Source organism: Macaca mulatta, chromosome 4 (assembly GCF_049350105.2).
Source record: "Macaca mulatta isolate MMU2019108-1 chromosome 4, T2T-MMU8v2.0, whole genome shotgun sequence".
Lineage (NCBI taxonomy): Eukaryota > Metazoa > Chordata > Mammalia > Primates > Cercopithecidae > Macaca > Macaca mulatta.
Window position 1 is genome coordinate 71,192,340 of NC_133409.1, and position 15,264 is coordinate 71,207,603.

General features: G+C 36.0%; 1 protein-coding gene across 1 annotated transcript in view; it reads right to left on the reverse strand.

Annotated features, from left to right (window-relative positions):
* SYNE1 (spectrin repeat containing nuclear envelope protein 1) overlaps positions 1–15,264 on the reverse strand; it is a 529,762-nt gene that overhangs the window by 348,777 nt on the left and 165,721 nt on the right. Inside the window, exons 15-18 of the mRNA XM_028847246.2 lie at positions 7,283–7,395; positions 6,576–6,744; positions 1,076–1,172; positions 328–530 (exon numbers count right to left, since the gene is read on the reverse strand). Coding sequence (XP_028703079.2) covers positions 328–530; positions 1,076–1,172; positions 6,576–6,744; positions 7,283–7,395 — 582 coding nt within the window. The remainder of the gene's footprint in view (positions 1–327; positions 531–1,075; positions 1,173–6,575; positions 6,745–7,282; positions 7,396–15,264) is intronic.

Sequence of the window (15,264 nt, forward strand, 5' to 3'; positions counted from 1 at the left end):
CAAACCAAAGTTGTTTTCATCCTCTCTTAAATCAGGAAATCCACGAAGGCTGGGGCCCTGGTCACTCCCCTTTATAGGCAGAGTTCAGTGTAATAATATACTGCCCTTCCCTTTGTTGCCTGTTGGATTTACTCAACCCTCCATCGGCTTCTATTAAGCAGTGTATTTATTGGTCTATTGCTAACCTGAAAGTGCAACTTTTCAGGCAAAGTCAAGATTCTTGAGTGACACTTGTAAATATATGAGACCCCCAGTGAGCTATGCTGTAAAAGTCTCTCATTTTGACATACAGCAAATGTCTTTTCTTTTCGCATGAAACAATTTTACCTTTTTGGCAATTTCTGATTGATTGAGCATTTTTTCAGCATCCTCTAGCCAGGCTTGCAGACTAGCCACTGTATTGCCATAGCGATCCCAGTTAGAGATCACTTCTTCCAGCATGCTCCTCACACTCCTAACTTCTACTGAGAGATTCCTCCACTGAGCAGTGGTTTCATTCATGAATTTCATCACATTCTCAGCTTCTTCCACTGAAACAGATAAAACCAATTATAACCCTTATCTTATATTTTAAATCCTCCACACCTGTTTTTCTATGGTCTTTTACATTGGTGTGCAATAGTATCCATCACAAATGCCAGAGGTCATTTCCAACAAATTTGACAGACGTAATTACAAATTGAAAACAAATATATTTTACAAATTGTATCTTTACACTCATTTACTTGATTGTTAATATTCAACTTATTCTATGTTTTTGCCTTTAATCCTTAGATGCAATTTAGAAAATGAAAGCTTATTTTGTTCTCTCTTAGAGAACACGCGCACACACACACACACACACACACACACACAGAGAGAGAGAGAGAGAGAGAGACAGAGGGAGAGAGTATGGTTATGCAGGTTAAGCATTGTACAAAGCCAAAGGAACTGAATTCAGTATGTGTTCTCCTGGCCAATGGCGAGGTCACACAAAAATTCCACGGACAGAAAGAATGACCTGATCAGATAGAAACCTGCAGGCTCTAAATTCTATTGCAGTCTACGTTGCAACAAATTACGTAGTATGTTTTACCTGAACCATCTGCTTTGACATACATCTCAGCTGTCTGTTTCAAGATCTGGTATGTCACTTCATATTGTTCAAAGAACTTGCTATTTTCTATAAAAGACTAGAAAAGGAGGAATGGTTAGAAGATAACAAACATTAGGCTCATCTGGAATGCCAAAGTCAATTTTCTTCAGTATAACTAGAAGCATAGTTTACCCAAATTTGTTAATCTCACTCTTTCTGAAAATATAAAATTAACTCCAATGCTACAAATTACCTAAGATCATTCTGAACACATAAATTGATTCCACGTTTTTTATTCTAACCCAGTTCAGGACTGAGAAAACATTCTATTTCTTCACCAACCAAGGGTTTGCTTTTTGAAGAAACAGAAATGTCTCCAGAGAACTTGGGTCTAACATTTAGAAAGCACTAAATTTAGAAGAACATTTTAAAGTGTCCCACTGTGTTTCAGCTGTGGAATTCTCTTGCTCTTTGAACATTAATCCTGGTGAATGACTGCTCTGAGGAACTCCAGATTATAAATAAATCACACAGTGCACAAATACTTTCTGTAAAATAAAAAGTAGAAAAATTGGAAATAATTACATATTCTATCCATGCTATCAGTGGTCTCACATTTCAATGACCTATTATAGAAAAATTACAGTAAGACATGTTTACATATCATCTGTAATTTTTATATATATATATATATAAAATAGAATCACTACTGGCAAGTGAACACTATAAAATTGAGAATATACAAAAAACCCCTTAGGTAAATTTTTATTATTGTTCACTTTTAGAAATATAAAATAATGCCTGTTTCAAAGATTATTCTTAATTCTCAAAAGTAGAAAATTAATGCAATTATAGTTAACAGCATATCACCAAAGGCTCTTTAATTTCTTGCAATAGTGTAATGAGTTCCTATGATTTGAATCTATTAAAATACTTGATAAATGTCACTGTCATAAATACAAAATTAGCCTTCAAAAACCAGCTGAATTCTTGTATAGCATGCTGATGAATGCTTCATATAGAGATGCAAGACACTTGTGTGCAGAGGAAACATTATTCATATAGCAATTTCATACAAATCTCTGGATTTTTATTGATAAATGTTTATCATGTTTTGAGATAACATTTTAAAAATTGTATCTATAATATATTTCATATCATTTTATGTTTATAAAGCATTTACTTATGAATTAACTATTCTTCAGGGATAAAGTGAATAGAGAAAGCTGTGAGCTGGAATGAGAAGTTCCAGGATGAATACTACATTCAATAACTTTAATTGGCTTTATTTTATTTGTTTGAGAATGAAGTCAGACAACAATATTCTGATTAATTCACTATTTAGCCTTATATCTTCTTATTACAATCCAGTTGGGAAAAGAATAATTTACTAGAATTTAAATTTTGAATAATTTAAACAAGCAAGTCATTATTTGATCAAAAATGGAAAATTATACCTAATGTTCGAGATACTGTGTAAGAAATTGAAGAAATAATTATATTTGGCAAAGTTTAAAAAAAAGTCTGCATTTAGTATTGGTGCAAATTTCAAGAAGCTAAGAGCAAAACAATTGTTCTAAGTGTCAGAGAAATGGGAAATAGTGCCTGTGGTGTACAGGAAGACTTAAATATGCTTTTGCCAGAGAAGTTTACAAAATAATTAAAAATGAGCAAGTTTGAGAAAAGCTTATTTCCAATTTAATTTTTAGTCCACAAGGCAGGAAACAGCGGAGAATGTTTTCAGAAAGAATGTTTTATAAATGCCGTAGACACTCATTAATATATTTTTGAACTTGACTATTAGGAAGACTGGATGATTAATTTTTAAAGAAAGATACTTTTTTTTAATTTTAAATTTGTATTGGTCCATTTAATTTGGTCCTTCTTTTTCTGAATGTGGAGTAAATGCATTCAGCAATATGGATTATTTTGTCTATCGAACCACTGTAGCAGAATTGCTAAATCTCCATTTTACTGTAAGCTATTTAGACACACCTGTCAGAAAAATGCAAAAGTAAATACAAAGGCATATTTAAAATAATAATAACAAGATCCATTTATTTCTTTCAAAATAAAGTTGAAACTTGGATCCCAAGTTCAACAAATAAGCCATTTTAGTCAGGGGACTTTTGAAGTTGACGATGCTTCAAGAAAAGTAAGTGGCATGCTTATTTTTGGTATTTAACTTTAGTGTTAGTGACTGCATTTCTGCTTTCACAAGATAAGTGTAAATATAATAAATATGAAGCTCATCAATTTCCCTTGAATGAAACTATGCCAGATAATTCAAGATATTTAATATTAACATTGAGGAGAGGTTTATCAAGACTATTTACATTAAAATATAATTATGAATAATAAAATGAATATTCATATTTTGCTGCATTCACACAGTCCACAATTCAAGAGCTCTTTTACTTTCTTTCATGTGAAAGATTGAAATATTAGCCTCTTTTTTCCATAGTGAAATGGAAGCGCATATTTTGGCCATTGTCAACAATTCTGACAGCAAGGACTAAACCAATTACCTTTTGATTTGCATAACAGCATGCACTCACTTACCGATGGCACGTGGCCTAGATTAATGATGGCAAGTATTTGTGAAGTATTTTCCAAGAATTCTTTAAGCACTCAGGATGTACATTCTCTTTCTCTAACACTTAAAAAAAAGTATTCTTTCTTTTTTGCAGGATGGATAAGTCTGAAGTAAGAATTATGACTAAGGAAAATATAATTATGGAAACTTTACGGCCTAAATATTACTTTGGTTATTAGATGATGTAGCAGCATGTGGCTTACTATAATACTTTTTTTTTTTTTTTTTTTGAAATAGGGTCTCAGTAGCTCAGGCTGAAGTGCAGTAGCAAGATCATAGCTCACTGCAGCCATGAACTCCAGGGCTCAAGCTATCCTCCTGCCTCAGCCTCCTGAGCGGTTGAAACTGCCGGTGCACACCATGATACCAGGCTAAATTTTTAAAATTTGGTGTAGAGACAGAGTCTCACTATGTTTCCCGGGCTGGTCTCAAACTCCTGGCCCTCAAGTGACTCTTCAACCTAAGCCTCCCAAAGTGCTAGGACTACAGGTGTGTGTGAGCTATAACACTCTAAAAGGATAAGACAGGTTTTATGAGGTATTAACATAGAATAAAAACAGTATATGTCAGTCTTTGTTCCCTAGAAAAATTCCTACCATTTTATTATTATTATTATTATTATTATTATTATCATCATCATTCTTAAACATTTGGGAAAGACTAAGTTTTCTAGAAATTAAGTTATTCCCAGACACATGGGTACTCAGTAGCTAAACCATGATCAAACACATTTCTAGTGGCTGGTATCTGCACTTCGTCATTTCCCCATCACTACAATCATGCTGCCTCATACATAAATAACAGCAACTATCAGGCTTTGACGGTACACTTACAGGTACGTAAGTGTAAAATATTGTCAGGTATGGACCAATATTAAATCAAACTGATATTCATGTGAATTGCATTCTTTAGATCACTAAGGCATAAGATATCATATCAATGATTTGGTCTTTTAAGTTAAAAATATTTTTTTTACTATTTTTTTAGATTGTGATAGCACTTAAGCTCAAGGGTTTTTGATTTGGAAAGATATGGATTCAATTTCTGATTCCACAATTTACCACCTGGAGCATGTGCCACCAGGAGCAAGTGACTCGAGCCTATGAAGCCTCAGTGCTTCTGCACTGGCTCCTTGGTATCTAAAACAGTGTGGAACTCCCAGCCTGTAGGGCTGTCACTGAGATGAAGGATGATACATGTAAAACACTTGGCACGTGGGAAATGCTCCATACTCCACGGTTATCAAAACTATTAAACAAAATTACCTTAAAACCCTTCATGGAAAAGAAACAGAGTCATAAGTAGGTATTTTTCAGTAGCAGATGAGACTACTAGGAAATGTTCATTAAAACATTCTACATATGTAGGATAAACAGCAATTTTATGAATAGTTGTGAAAGTTACAAAGCAGTTTGGAATTAGCAGTTGAGTGAACTTGTCTTTAACTTTATGAAGTAGGCAGGGAGTACTAATGTTTTTATCATTAATAATAATTCCTTATTCACATACCATTTGAGAAAATCAAAGAGAATTATTAACATCATTGTGTTGGAACATTAACCTGGTGGAACAGTCTTATTAGCTGTTTAAATCTGATGGGCTGTTCTGAAATATCCAGAACAAAGACTGTATCTGGTATAAATAACTACTAGGCAGAGAGGGTATCATTTGGCAGGACTAAATCTGAAAATATACATGCATTTGTATTTCATATTTGAAGAACTAATGTAATTGCTTGAAGTTAAAAATCAAGTTTTTTCATAACTTTCCAGAATAACTAAAAATGAATTAAGGAACATAACAGACTTTGCATTTTGGAACAAATGTTTCCTAGACAATTTTAGTAAATCTAGGGAAAGATTTTACTGTAAAGCAGTTAAATCATTTTTTTTTTCTCAACTATATGTTGTTCACTCATCATAGAAAATGAAATTAAATTGTAGCAAAATAGATTACGGTTCTAAGATGCGTCAGTGAAAATATGGTTTCAATAAGTATTTCAAGCAGAACATGTTAGAGAGTCACTGTGACTAATCAAGTTATAAATGGGTTTATATTTTAAAAGTTCATTGATTTATCATAGAATTTGTGTTTAAACATAAATGAAATAGTACAAGACGAAGATACTCTATTAACATTAATTTTATGAGCAAACCTGCATTGAAAATTAATTTGTAGGAGGGGCATGTGTAATTAACTAAGAAATAACCTGTCTTTAGTAAGTATAATACACCAATTACATGTAAGTGAAAACTGCTAGTTACAGAGCAAACGAATTCTTTCATCAATGCAGGTCTATGATTCTAGTAAACATAGAATTATCTATATTGATAGCCCAAAATATGAGACAATCTTTAAAAATTAAGTTGGTACAGAGATTCATAGATAAAATGTTACTCTTCCTGGGTGCACACAAGGGGCAATGAAGCTCAGGGAATGACGATAAAAAAAGACACAGTGGACACAATCTAAAAAAACAGACAGTTCCCATTTGGACACTTGAGAATGGTTCTAAACTAGTCATAGTTGAATTTTAAAAGAAAGGTAGTCAATCTTTAAGTATTTTAATGTAGTTGAAATGGTGACCTCCAATAAAAAATGTGGGTATGCAATACAAAAACTTTTTTAAAAAATCAATAAAGCCAGTCAGGATGGTCTCATATGATTAATGCAGCAAAGCATTAAACTTAACTGAACTAGGGGATTTTAAATAATAAAATTCCAAAGAAATAGGTTTAGATTTCAGATAATTCCGAAAAGCTCTTAAACTTATATCTAACCCATTTAACACACAGCTATCATTATGTTTAAACTCAAGATTAAAGTAACAGCATCAAAGAAACTGAACTGTGTTGCTAAATCCATGGCTCATCGGAATTCTCTGTCAAAGCACCGGGGACTCACCACGTAGTTTTGTAGAAGCTGCTCCACTGACTCTCTCCTCCCGTACTTAATGATCCAAGACTTCAGCTTTGACTCTGCAAGAACCAGCAGTGAAAGCAGACGGTACTTTAATTCTAAAAATTCCATTTTCATTAGGTGTAGCTCCGATGTGGAGGAAACAAAATGAAACCTAGAAATAAAACAGAGAGAATTTAGAGAATGTAACTAATAGTAACAGAACCGATGCTTACTTAACCTGTTACATGTCAGCCTTAAATAGAATGCAGCCACAAGCTCTTCTAACTCTGGCTGATCATTTTCTGGAGCTCTGATTCCTTTTCTAGCTCTGGATTTAAAAGCAAAACATGAATGATTGAAATATTCGATTTAGTTCTTTCCCCTGCCAACACATCTCTCGTCTGTTTCTTTTATAAGCTGTTTTTGCAATATTACATAATGTTCCTTACAGTACTGAACAAAAATACAGCCTCTGAAGAAACCATTTCTGTGATTTCCATGCTGTGGATAAATTCAGGTTCACTCTTTTCAGTTAATAATACATTAGAATGGTGGCATTCTTAGCAAGTCTTATGGGAGCCCACTTTCTATTTACCAAAGGCAGGCGCCTCTGTTAAAAAAAAAATCATGAAAAAAGGAAAAAGACATGTAAAAAACATCCACCTAGCGTTTTAAAAAGAGATTTCATTTAAATGCAGATATTCTCTTACCTCTCGGCCATGTCCTCTAATTGATCAGGTGGCACTGGAATCCCGTTAACAGACCTGGTCCGGTAGATTTCATGGAATGCTCTTTTGTGGGCATCTGTGTTTTGAAGCAGATCCTAAGATACAGTTTAAAAAAAAATAAAAAATGAAAAACATGTTTCACAGAGGGCTAAGAAGCATAATTTCCAGCCTGCACCGATGAGTCAATGTATTCAACAATTTGATCCTGTTGCCACATTCAGAGGCAGCTTGGTGCCTGTCAAAGGCTCTTACCTTCAACAGGAGCTGGGTGCTTGTACTTAAAACACTATGCTGGAACTGCATCTAATAATTATGCATCTTTTAAACACACATGACACTTGCACAGCAATGCATTCAGACTTTTTAAAGGCACATGATCCCATGGAAAATGTAATTACTGCTATGAAATGATTTTAGTGTTTTTCGCCTTTCTTGATTTTGGATATGTTGGTTTTTAAAAGCTTAAAACTAAGCATGACAAATTGAAACCTTTAATGGCAAAAGAGATTAGGCTTTCTACTGTTATTTTATTTTGAATGCATGCACACTATTATAAAGTGATATTTGCTTGCCATCTAAAGTAAGTCAATCATATTACAATATATTTTGAAATACCCTTTTGATTAGAAAATTTCAAACAAGTGCAGAGAATACCCCATAAGTAACACAGTGGGAAGATTAAATGTGATGTTAATAAATATTCATTATAGACTGCATAGAACTCCACAGGTTTGATTTATTTATTTAGGTTAATTTGAATCTGCTTTGATTTGTTTGCTGCGTTTTTCATCACTTACAAACTAATTTCTAAAAAGTTGTATATGTATTTTACACTCCCTCACTCATTTCTCACATAGAAGAAGCAAAAAGGAGTTAGGTGAAGGGAGATTCATGCCTTAATTTCTAGAGCTTAGTTTGTGTCCTGATGGCAGAATAAATACAGTACTTAACAATGCATCACTCATTGAAAAAGTAAGACATTAGGCCACCAAAATAATACATTAAAATGAATATTTTTATCTCATACCAAAATTTAGTGGATTAATTGGAGAAATTAGCAGCAAAATCAGCCTAAAATCAAAAGAGACACACTTGACTATGGGGCAAGTGAAGAGTTTTCTATTATAAATCAAAATGTTAAGGTTTGTATATGATTGTACACATATGACATTTTAACACGGTAGAAAAACCTTAGGGCTAAATGATTTCAATCCTGATATATTTTGCTATGATCACATTTTGACCTGCTTCGATTCTGTAGGTAAGCGCAGAGATACTCACAAGTCACGCATTTTAAGGATCACTGTGGTGAGTCTTCTGAAAAGACCCTATCCTCCATACGTTTGCTTCCCATGGCCTCAAGGGAGGGTACTATGTGAAGCCAAGAACTCATCACGGGAGGGCAGGGAACAAGCGGGTGTTCTTAGAGCAACTATTGATGATGAGTGTTCTAGCCATGCTCTAATTCCTTTATCACATGCAGACACATTGCTGTAGCTTGTGGTTGCACTGAAACTTTCCCAAGTGACTGCAGGGCACACTTGGAGTTATCACCCCAGCTAGCTCTGATCTGTGACAGTTTTAAAATATCTACTATGTTGAAAAAGTCTTTACAAGCTACCCAAACAAAAGCATGTTCACACATATGATAAAAGAACTTCTTAGGCTGGGCATGGCGGCTCATGCCTGTAATAAGCACTTTGGGAGACTGAGGCTGGTGGATCATGAGATCAGGAGTTCGAAATCAGCCTGGGCCAACATGGTGAAACCCTGTCTCTACAAAAGATACAAAAATTAGCCAGGCATGGTGGCGTGCACCTGTAGTCCCAGCTACTTGGGAGGCTGAGGCAGGAGAATTCCTTGAACCTGGGAGGTGGAGGTTGCAGTGAGCCGAGATCACGCCATTGGACTCCAGCCTGGGCAACAGGGCAAGGCTCCATCTCAAAAAATAAAAATAAAAAAGAACTTCGTCAGTTGGCATGATGTCACTGATTCCTCTGAAAGGCCTTCTCACAATAAAGCAGCTAGATGCTGGGCAAAATATATGGTTTTAATTCACCTTGCTGGGTACATAGGAAGTAAGTGAAATATTTTAGTTCCTTATTCTCAGTAAAACATGACCCAAAAATTAGATCACAGATCACAGATCTGTAGGCAAAAAACAAATAGAAAAATCTAGATTGTCCTGGACAAATATCTACACCATTGCTGAGAGAGACTGAGTCTTGGAATGTGAACAGGGTAAAGACACTGAAACGAGTTCCCCTCCATTTAGTCAGAACCCTCAATGAGGGCTAACATGACCAGGTTATTAGCAAATGCAAATATAATAGGAGGAAAGCAGAGATTACCAACCACAGGAAACAAGCCACCATGAGTGAGAACCAGCAGAAACAACAAACTTATCATGCTAGAAAAATGTCAATAATTTAATACTTGACAACAATGTGTAAGATAAAAAGGAGAGTGGTTTGGCTAAAGTATTCATAATTCCTTATATTGATTAAGAGGAGGTTTAGATATTGATTAACTTTCAATTTTATTAAGTATCTATGGTCAAATTTCGAGGGCAATCATACTGTACAACCAGAGTTTATAACTTTCATGCTAGTAGAAATAAAACCATGGAATAAGAAAAATGAGTAAGGAGACAAAAACAAAACCTCCTTAATCAACTTATAAATAGCAAGAAAGTAGAAAAGAAGAAAAAGTAGAACAATTAGAAAGCAAAGACTCAGATGCCAGAAACAAATTCAAGTATATCAATAATAATAAATAAATGTGAATAAAGTAGAAATTTACTAGTTAAAAGACAAAGATTATCAGATTGGACAAACAAACAAAATAGAACTATCTTCTTTTTACAAAAGATACACCTAATCATTAAGAACATGGATAGGTTAAAATTAATAAAATGGAACACATGTCAAGCAAATACTACGAGAAATCTGATATAAATGTATTAATATCAGACAAAATGGATTTCAGAACAGAAGCATTGTAAGTACAGACACTCCTTGACTCACCATGGGGTTGTGTCCCAATAAAACTCATTGTAAGTTGAAAATATTGTTAAGTCAAAAATGTATTTAACACACCTAAACCAACCAAACATTATAGCTCAGCTTCACCGACATTAAATGTGCTCAGAACACTCACATTAGCCTACAATTTGGCAAAATTATCTAGCATAAAGCCGAATTTTATAATAAAATGTTTAATATCTCACTTAAGAATATCATATCACATGTCACTGCTGAATGTATATTGCTTTTGCACCATTGTAAAGTCAAAATTGTAAGATGAATCACTATAAGTTGGAAACCATCTATAATTAATTGCATAAAGATTAAACTTTTAACTTACTAGAAGGCATATTATTCCTGAACTTGAACATGCCCATTAAACTTCAAAATATATACAGCAAAAACTAATGGAACTGTAAGGAGAACCTGAATCATCAACATCACTGTGGGGTTTATCAACATGCCTCTCTAAATGAGATAGAGCAAAGGAGGCAGTGTTATAGCAGGTTGTTGGGTAAAGAAGGGAAAAGGCTGCAGGAATGGTCTTTATAATGGCCATACTGCCCAAGGTAATTTATAGATTCAATGCCATCCCCATCAAGCTTCCAACGAGTTTCTTCACAGAATTGGAAAAAACTGCTTTAAAGTTCATATGGAACCAAAAAAGAGCCCGCATCTCCAAGACAATCCTAAGTCAAAAGAACAAAGCTGGAGGCATCACGCTACCTGACTTCAAACTATACTACAAGGCTACAGTAACCAAAACAGCATGGTACTGGTACCAAAACAGAGATATAGACCAATGGAACAGAACAGAGTCCTCAGAAATAATACCACACATCTACAGCCATCTGATCTTTGACAAACCTGAGAGAAACAAGAAATGGGGAAATGATTCCCTATTTAATAAATGGTGCTAGGAAAATTGGCTAGCCGTAACTAGAAAGCTGAAACTGGATCCTTTCCTTACTCCTTATACGAAAATTAATTCAAGATGGATTAGAGACTTAAATGTTAGACCTAATACCATAAAAATCCTAGAGGAAAACCTAGGTAGTACCATTCAGGACATAGGCATGGGCAAAGACTTCATGTCTAAAACACCAAAAGCAACGGCAGCAAAAGCCAAAATTGACAAATGGGATCTAATTAAACTAAAGAGCTTCTGCACAGCAAAAGAAACTACCATCAGAGTGAACAGGCAACCTACAGAATGGGAGAAAATTTTTGCAATCTACTCATCTGACAAAGGGCTAATATCCAGAACCTACAAAGAACTCAAACAAATTTACAAGAAAAAAAACAAACAACCCCATCAAAAAGTGGGCAAAGGATATGAACAGACATTTCTCAAAAGAAGACATTCATACAGCCAACAGACACATGAAAAAATGCTCATCATCACTGGCCATCAGAGAAATGCAAATCAAAACCACAATGAGATACCATCTCACACCAGTTAGAATGGCGATCATTAAAAAGTCAGGAAACAACAGGTGCTGGAGAGGATGTGGAGAAATAGGAACACTTTTACACTGTTGGTGGGATTGTAAACTAGTTCAACCATTATGGAAAACAGTATGGCGATTCCTCAAGGATCTAGAACTAGATGTACCATATGACCCAGCCATCGCATTACTGGGTATATACCCAAAGGATTATAAATTATGCTGCTATAAAGACACATGCACACGTATGTTTATTGCAGCACTATTCACAATAGCAAAGACTTGGAATCAACCCAAATGTCCATCAGTGACAGACTGGATTAAGAAAATGTGGCACATATACACCATGGAATACTATGCAGCCATAAAAAAGGATGAGTTTGTGTCCTTTGTAGGGACATGGATGCAGCTGGAAACCATCATTCTTAGCAAACTATCACAAGAACAGAAAACCAAACACCGCATGTTCTCACTCATAGGTGGGAACTGAACAATGAGATCACTTGGACTCAGGAAGGGGAACATCACACACCGGGGCCTATCATGGGGAGGGGGGAGGGGGGAGGGGGGAGGGATTGCATTGTGAGTTATACCTGATGTAAATGACGAGTTGATGGGTGCAGCACACCAACAAGGCACAAGTATACATATGTAACAAACCTGCACGTTATGCACATGTACCCTACAACTTAAAGTATAATAATAATAAATAAATTTAAAAAATAAATAAATAAATAAATAAATAATAAAATAAAATGTAAAAAAAAAAAAAAAAAAAAAAAAAAAGAACTTGTGGTGTTTTGATAACGGAAGCCAGCTGGGAATTTTGAGCAGGTTGGTGGAATTATCTCAGCTGCATTTTAAGGATCACTGTGGCGACTCTTCTGAAAATACCCTATCCTCCATACATTTGCTTCCCATGGCTTCTAAGAAAACACTGTAGCTGGATTTCCTCCAACTTCACTGGTTGCTCCTTCTCAGACTTTTACTGGCTTTTCTACTCTTCAATCTCTTAATACTGGATTCCCTCCAAGATCAGACCTTGGTCCCTTTCTCTTCTCTGTATATACTTTTTTATTTATTTATTTATTTATTTATTTATTTTTTTTTTTTTTTTTATTTTTTTTTTTTTTGAGACGGAGTCTCACTCTGTCGCCCAGGCTGGAGTGCAGTGGCCGGATCTCAGCTCACTGCAAGCTCCGCCTCCCGGGTTCGGGCCATTCTCCTGTCTCAGCCTCCTGAGTAGCTGGGACTACAGGCGCCCGCCACCTCGCCCGGCTAGTTTTTTTTTTTTTTTGTATTTTTTAGTAGAGACGGGGTTTCACCGTGTTAGCCAGGATGGTCTCGATCTCCTGACCTAGTGATCCGCCCGTCTCGGCCTCCCAAAGTGCTGGGATTACAGGCTTGAGCCACCGCGCCCGGCCATACTTTTTTATTTAATTTCTCCAGTCTCAGAGCTTTAAACATCCCTCTAGATGCGAATGACTCTGATTTTTTATCTCCAGGCTGTACTTCTTTCCTGAGCTCTCTTACATATTGCCTACTCCACATGTCCTCTTGGATGAGAAAAAGACTCAACATGCCCCAAACTGAATTCCTTAGCTTTCCTCCCAAAGTCACTTCATTGTCTCCTATTCTTAATCGATAGAAACTCTGTTTTTTCACTTGCATAGCCCCCAAATCATAGTGTCATTTATGACTCTTGTTCTTTCACAGTATGCATCTAATGCTGAAAATTGTTCTGCCCTCAAAATGTATTCAGAATCTGTCCATTTCTCACTATCTCTACAGCAACTTCCTTCGTTCAAGGCACTCAAACTGGATGATTGAAACAGTACCCTGGCTTCTGGTCTCCATTCCTAACCCAGTATATTCTCACACAGCAGCCATATCATGAAAATACTGTCATTCCTTTGGGGGAAAGAAAATGGGGCTGGGTGCTATGGCTCATGCGTGTAATTCCAGCACTTTAGGAGGGTGGGCAGATCGCTTGAGCCCAGGAGTTTGAGACCAGCCTGGGCAACACGGTGAAACCCTATCTCTCCAAAAAAATACAAAAATTAGTCAGCTGTGGTGGCCCATGCCTGAAGTCCTACCTACTCAGGAGGCTAAGGTGGAAGGATCACTGGATCCTGGGAGGCAGAGGCTGCAGTGAGCCATGACCACACCACTACACTCCCACCTGGGCAACAGAGCCAGACCCTATCTCAGAAAAAAAAAAAAAAAAAAAACACCAAGAAAGAAAGAGAGAGAGAGAGAGAGAGAGAGAGAAGAAAGCAAGCAGAAAAGAAAATGGATGAAAAAAGAAGGTTAGAACATTGTAGAGCAAATGCCAAAGTGTGATTAAGGAAAGTGAGGCGGTTCAAAGAAACAATATTGGGGAAAATATACAGGCACAGAAAATACCACAAAATATATAAAACAGTATTTTGAACTATTTTATGCCAATAATTCTGAAGACTTAGTCAAATGCACACATTTTTAGAAAGTATGCATTATCAATATTGACCCAATCGCAATTTTGAGAGCCTGAATATGGGGAGACAACAGTGAAAAAAAGCAACAATTCCCACTTTCATAGAGTTGACATTATAGTGCAGAAAATCAAGCAAAAGATAAGGTAAATGATTAAAACAGGTAACAGTCGAGGTGATGATAAATGCTAACGAGAAACATCAAATGGGAAAGGAGAAGGGGAGTTTGGGAGAAGTTGTAATTTCAAAAGAGGTGTCCAGAAAAGGGTTGATGAAGAGGGGATCTTTTAGTAAAGGCCTTAAAGAGATGAAGAATGTAACAGGAATATCAGTAAGAGGATGTTTCAGACTGAAGGATGAGAACATTCCAGAAGGATGGCAAAGGTAAAGACCTCAAGGTAGGGAATGTGCTTGCCTATTTGATGTCATCTTTCCAATGAGGCTTCACTGACAACCCTATTTAAAATTGCGATGACACCTAATTTCCCCTGTCCTTTTACTTTCTAACCTAAATTTACTTATTTTTTTATGTTTATTAATTTTATCTGCCTCCTCTCCCTAGAAGGTAAGTTATCTAAGGGAAGGGATTTTTGTCTGTTTTGCTTACAGATGTATCACAAATGCCTAAAACACTGCTTTGCACACTGAGAAAGCTCAACAGATATTTGTTGAAAGAATAGGGAAGACCAGAAAGGTAAAGCCAGGGGAGTAGGAAGGAAATTACAAGTGGCACAATCATAACTCACCCACTGCAGCCTTTAACTCCTGGGCTCAAGCGATCCTCCTGCCTCAGCCTCCCGAGTAGCTGGGACTACAGGCATACACCACTATGCCTGACTAATTTTTTATTTTTTTATTTTTTGTAAAGACAGGGTCTCTCGCTTGGTTGACCAGGTTGGTCTCAAACTTCTGGCTTCATGTGCTTCTCCTGCCTTGGCTTCTCAACATGCTGGAATTACAAGTATGAGCTGCCATGCCCTAAAGAAAGTCTTTCAAGGGTAAAGGGATAACTAAGG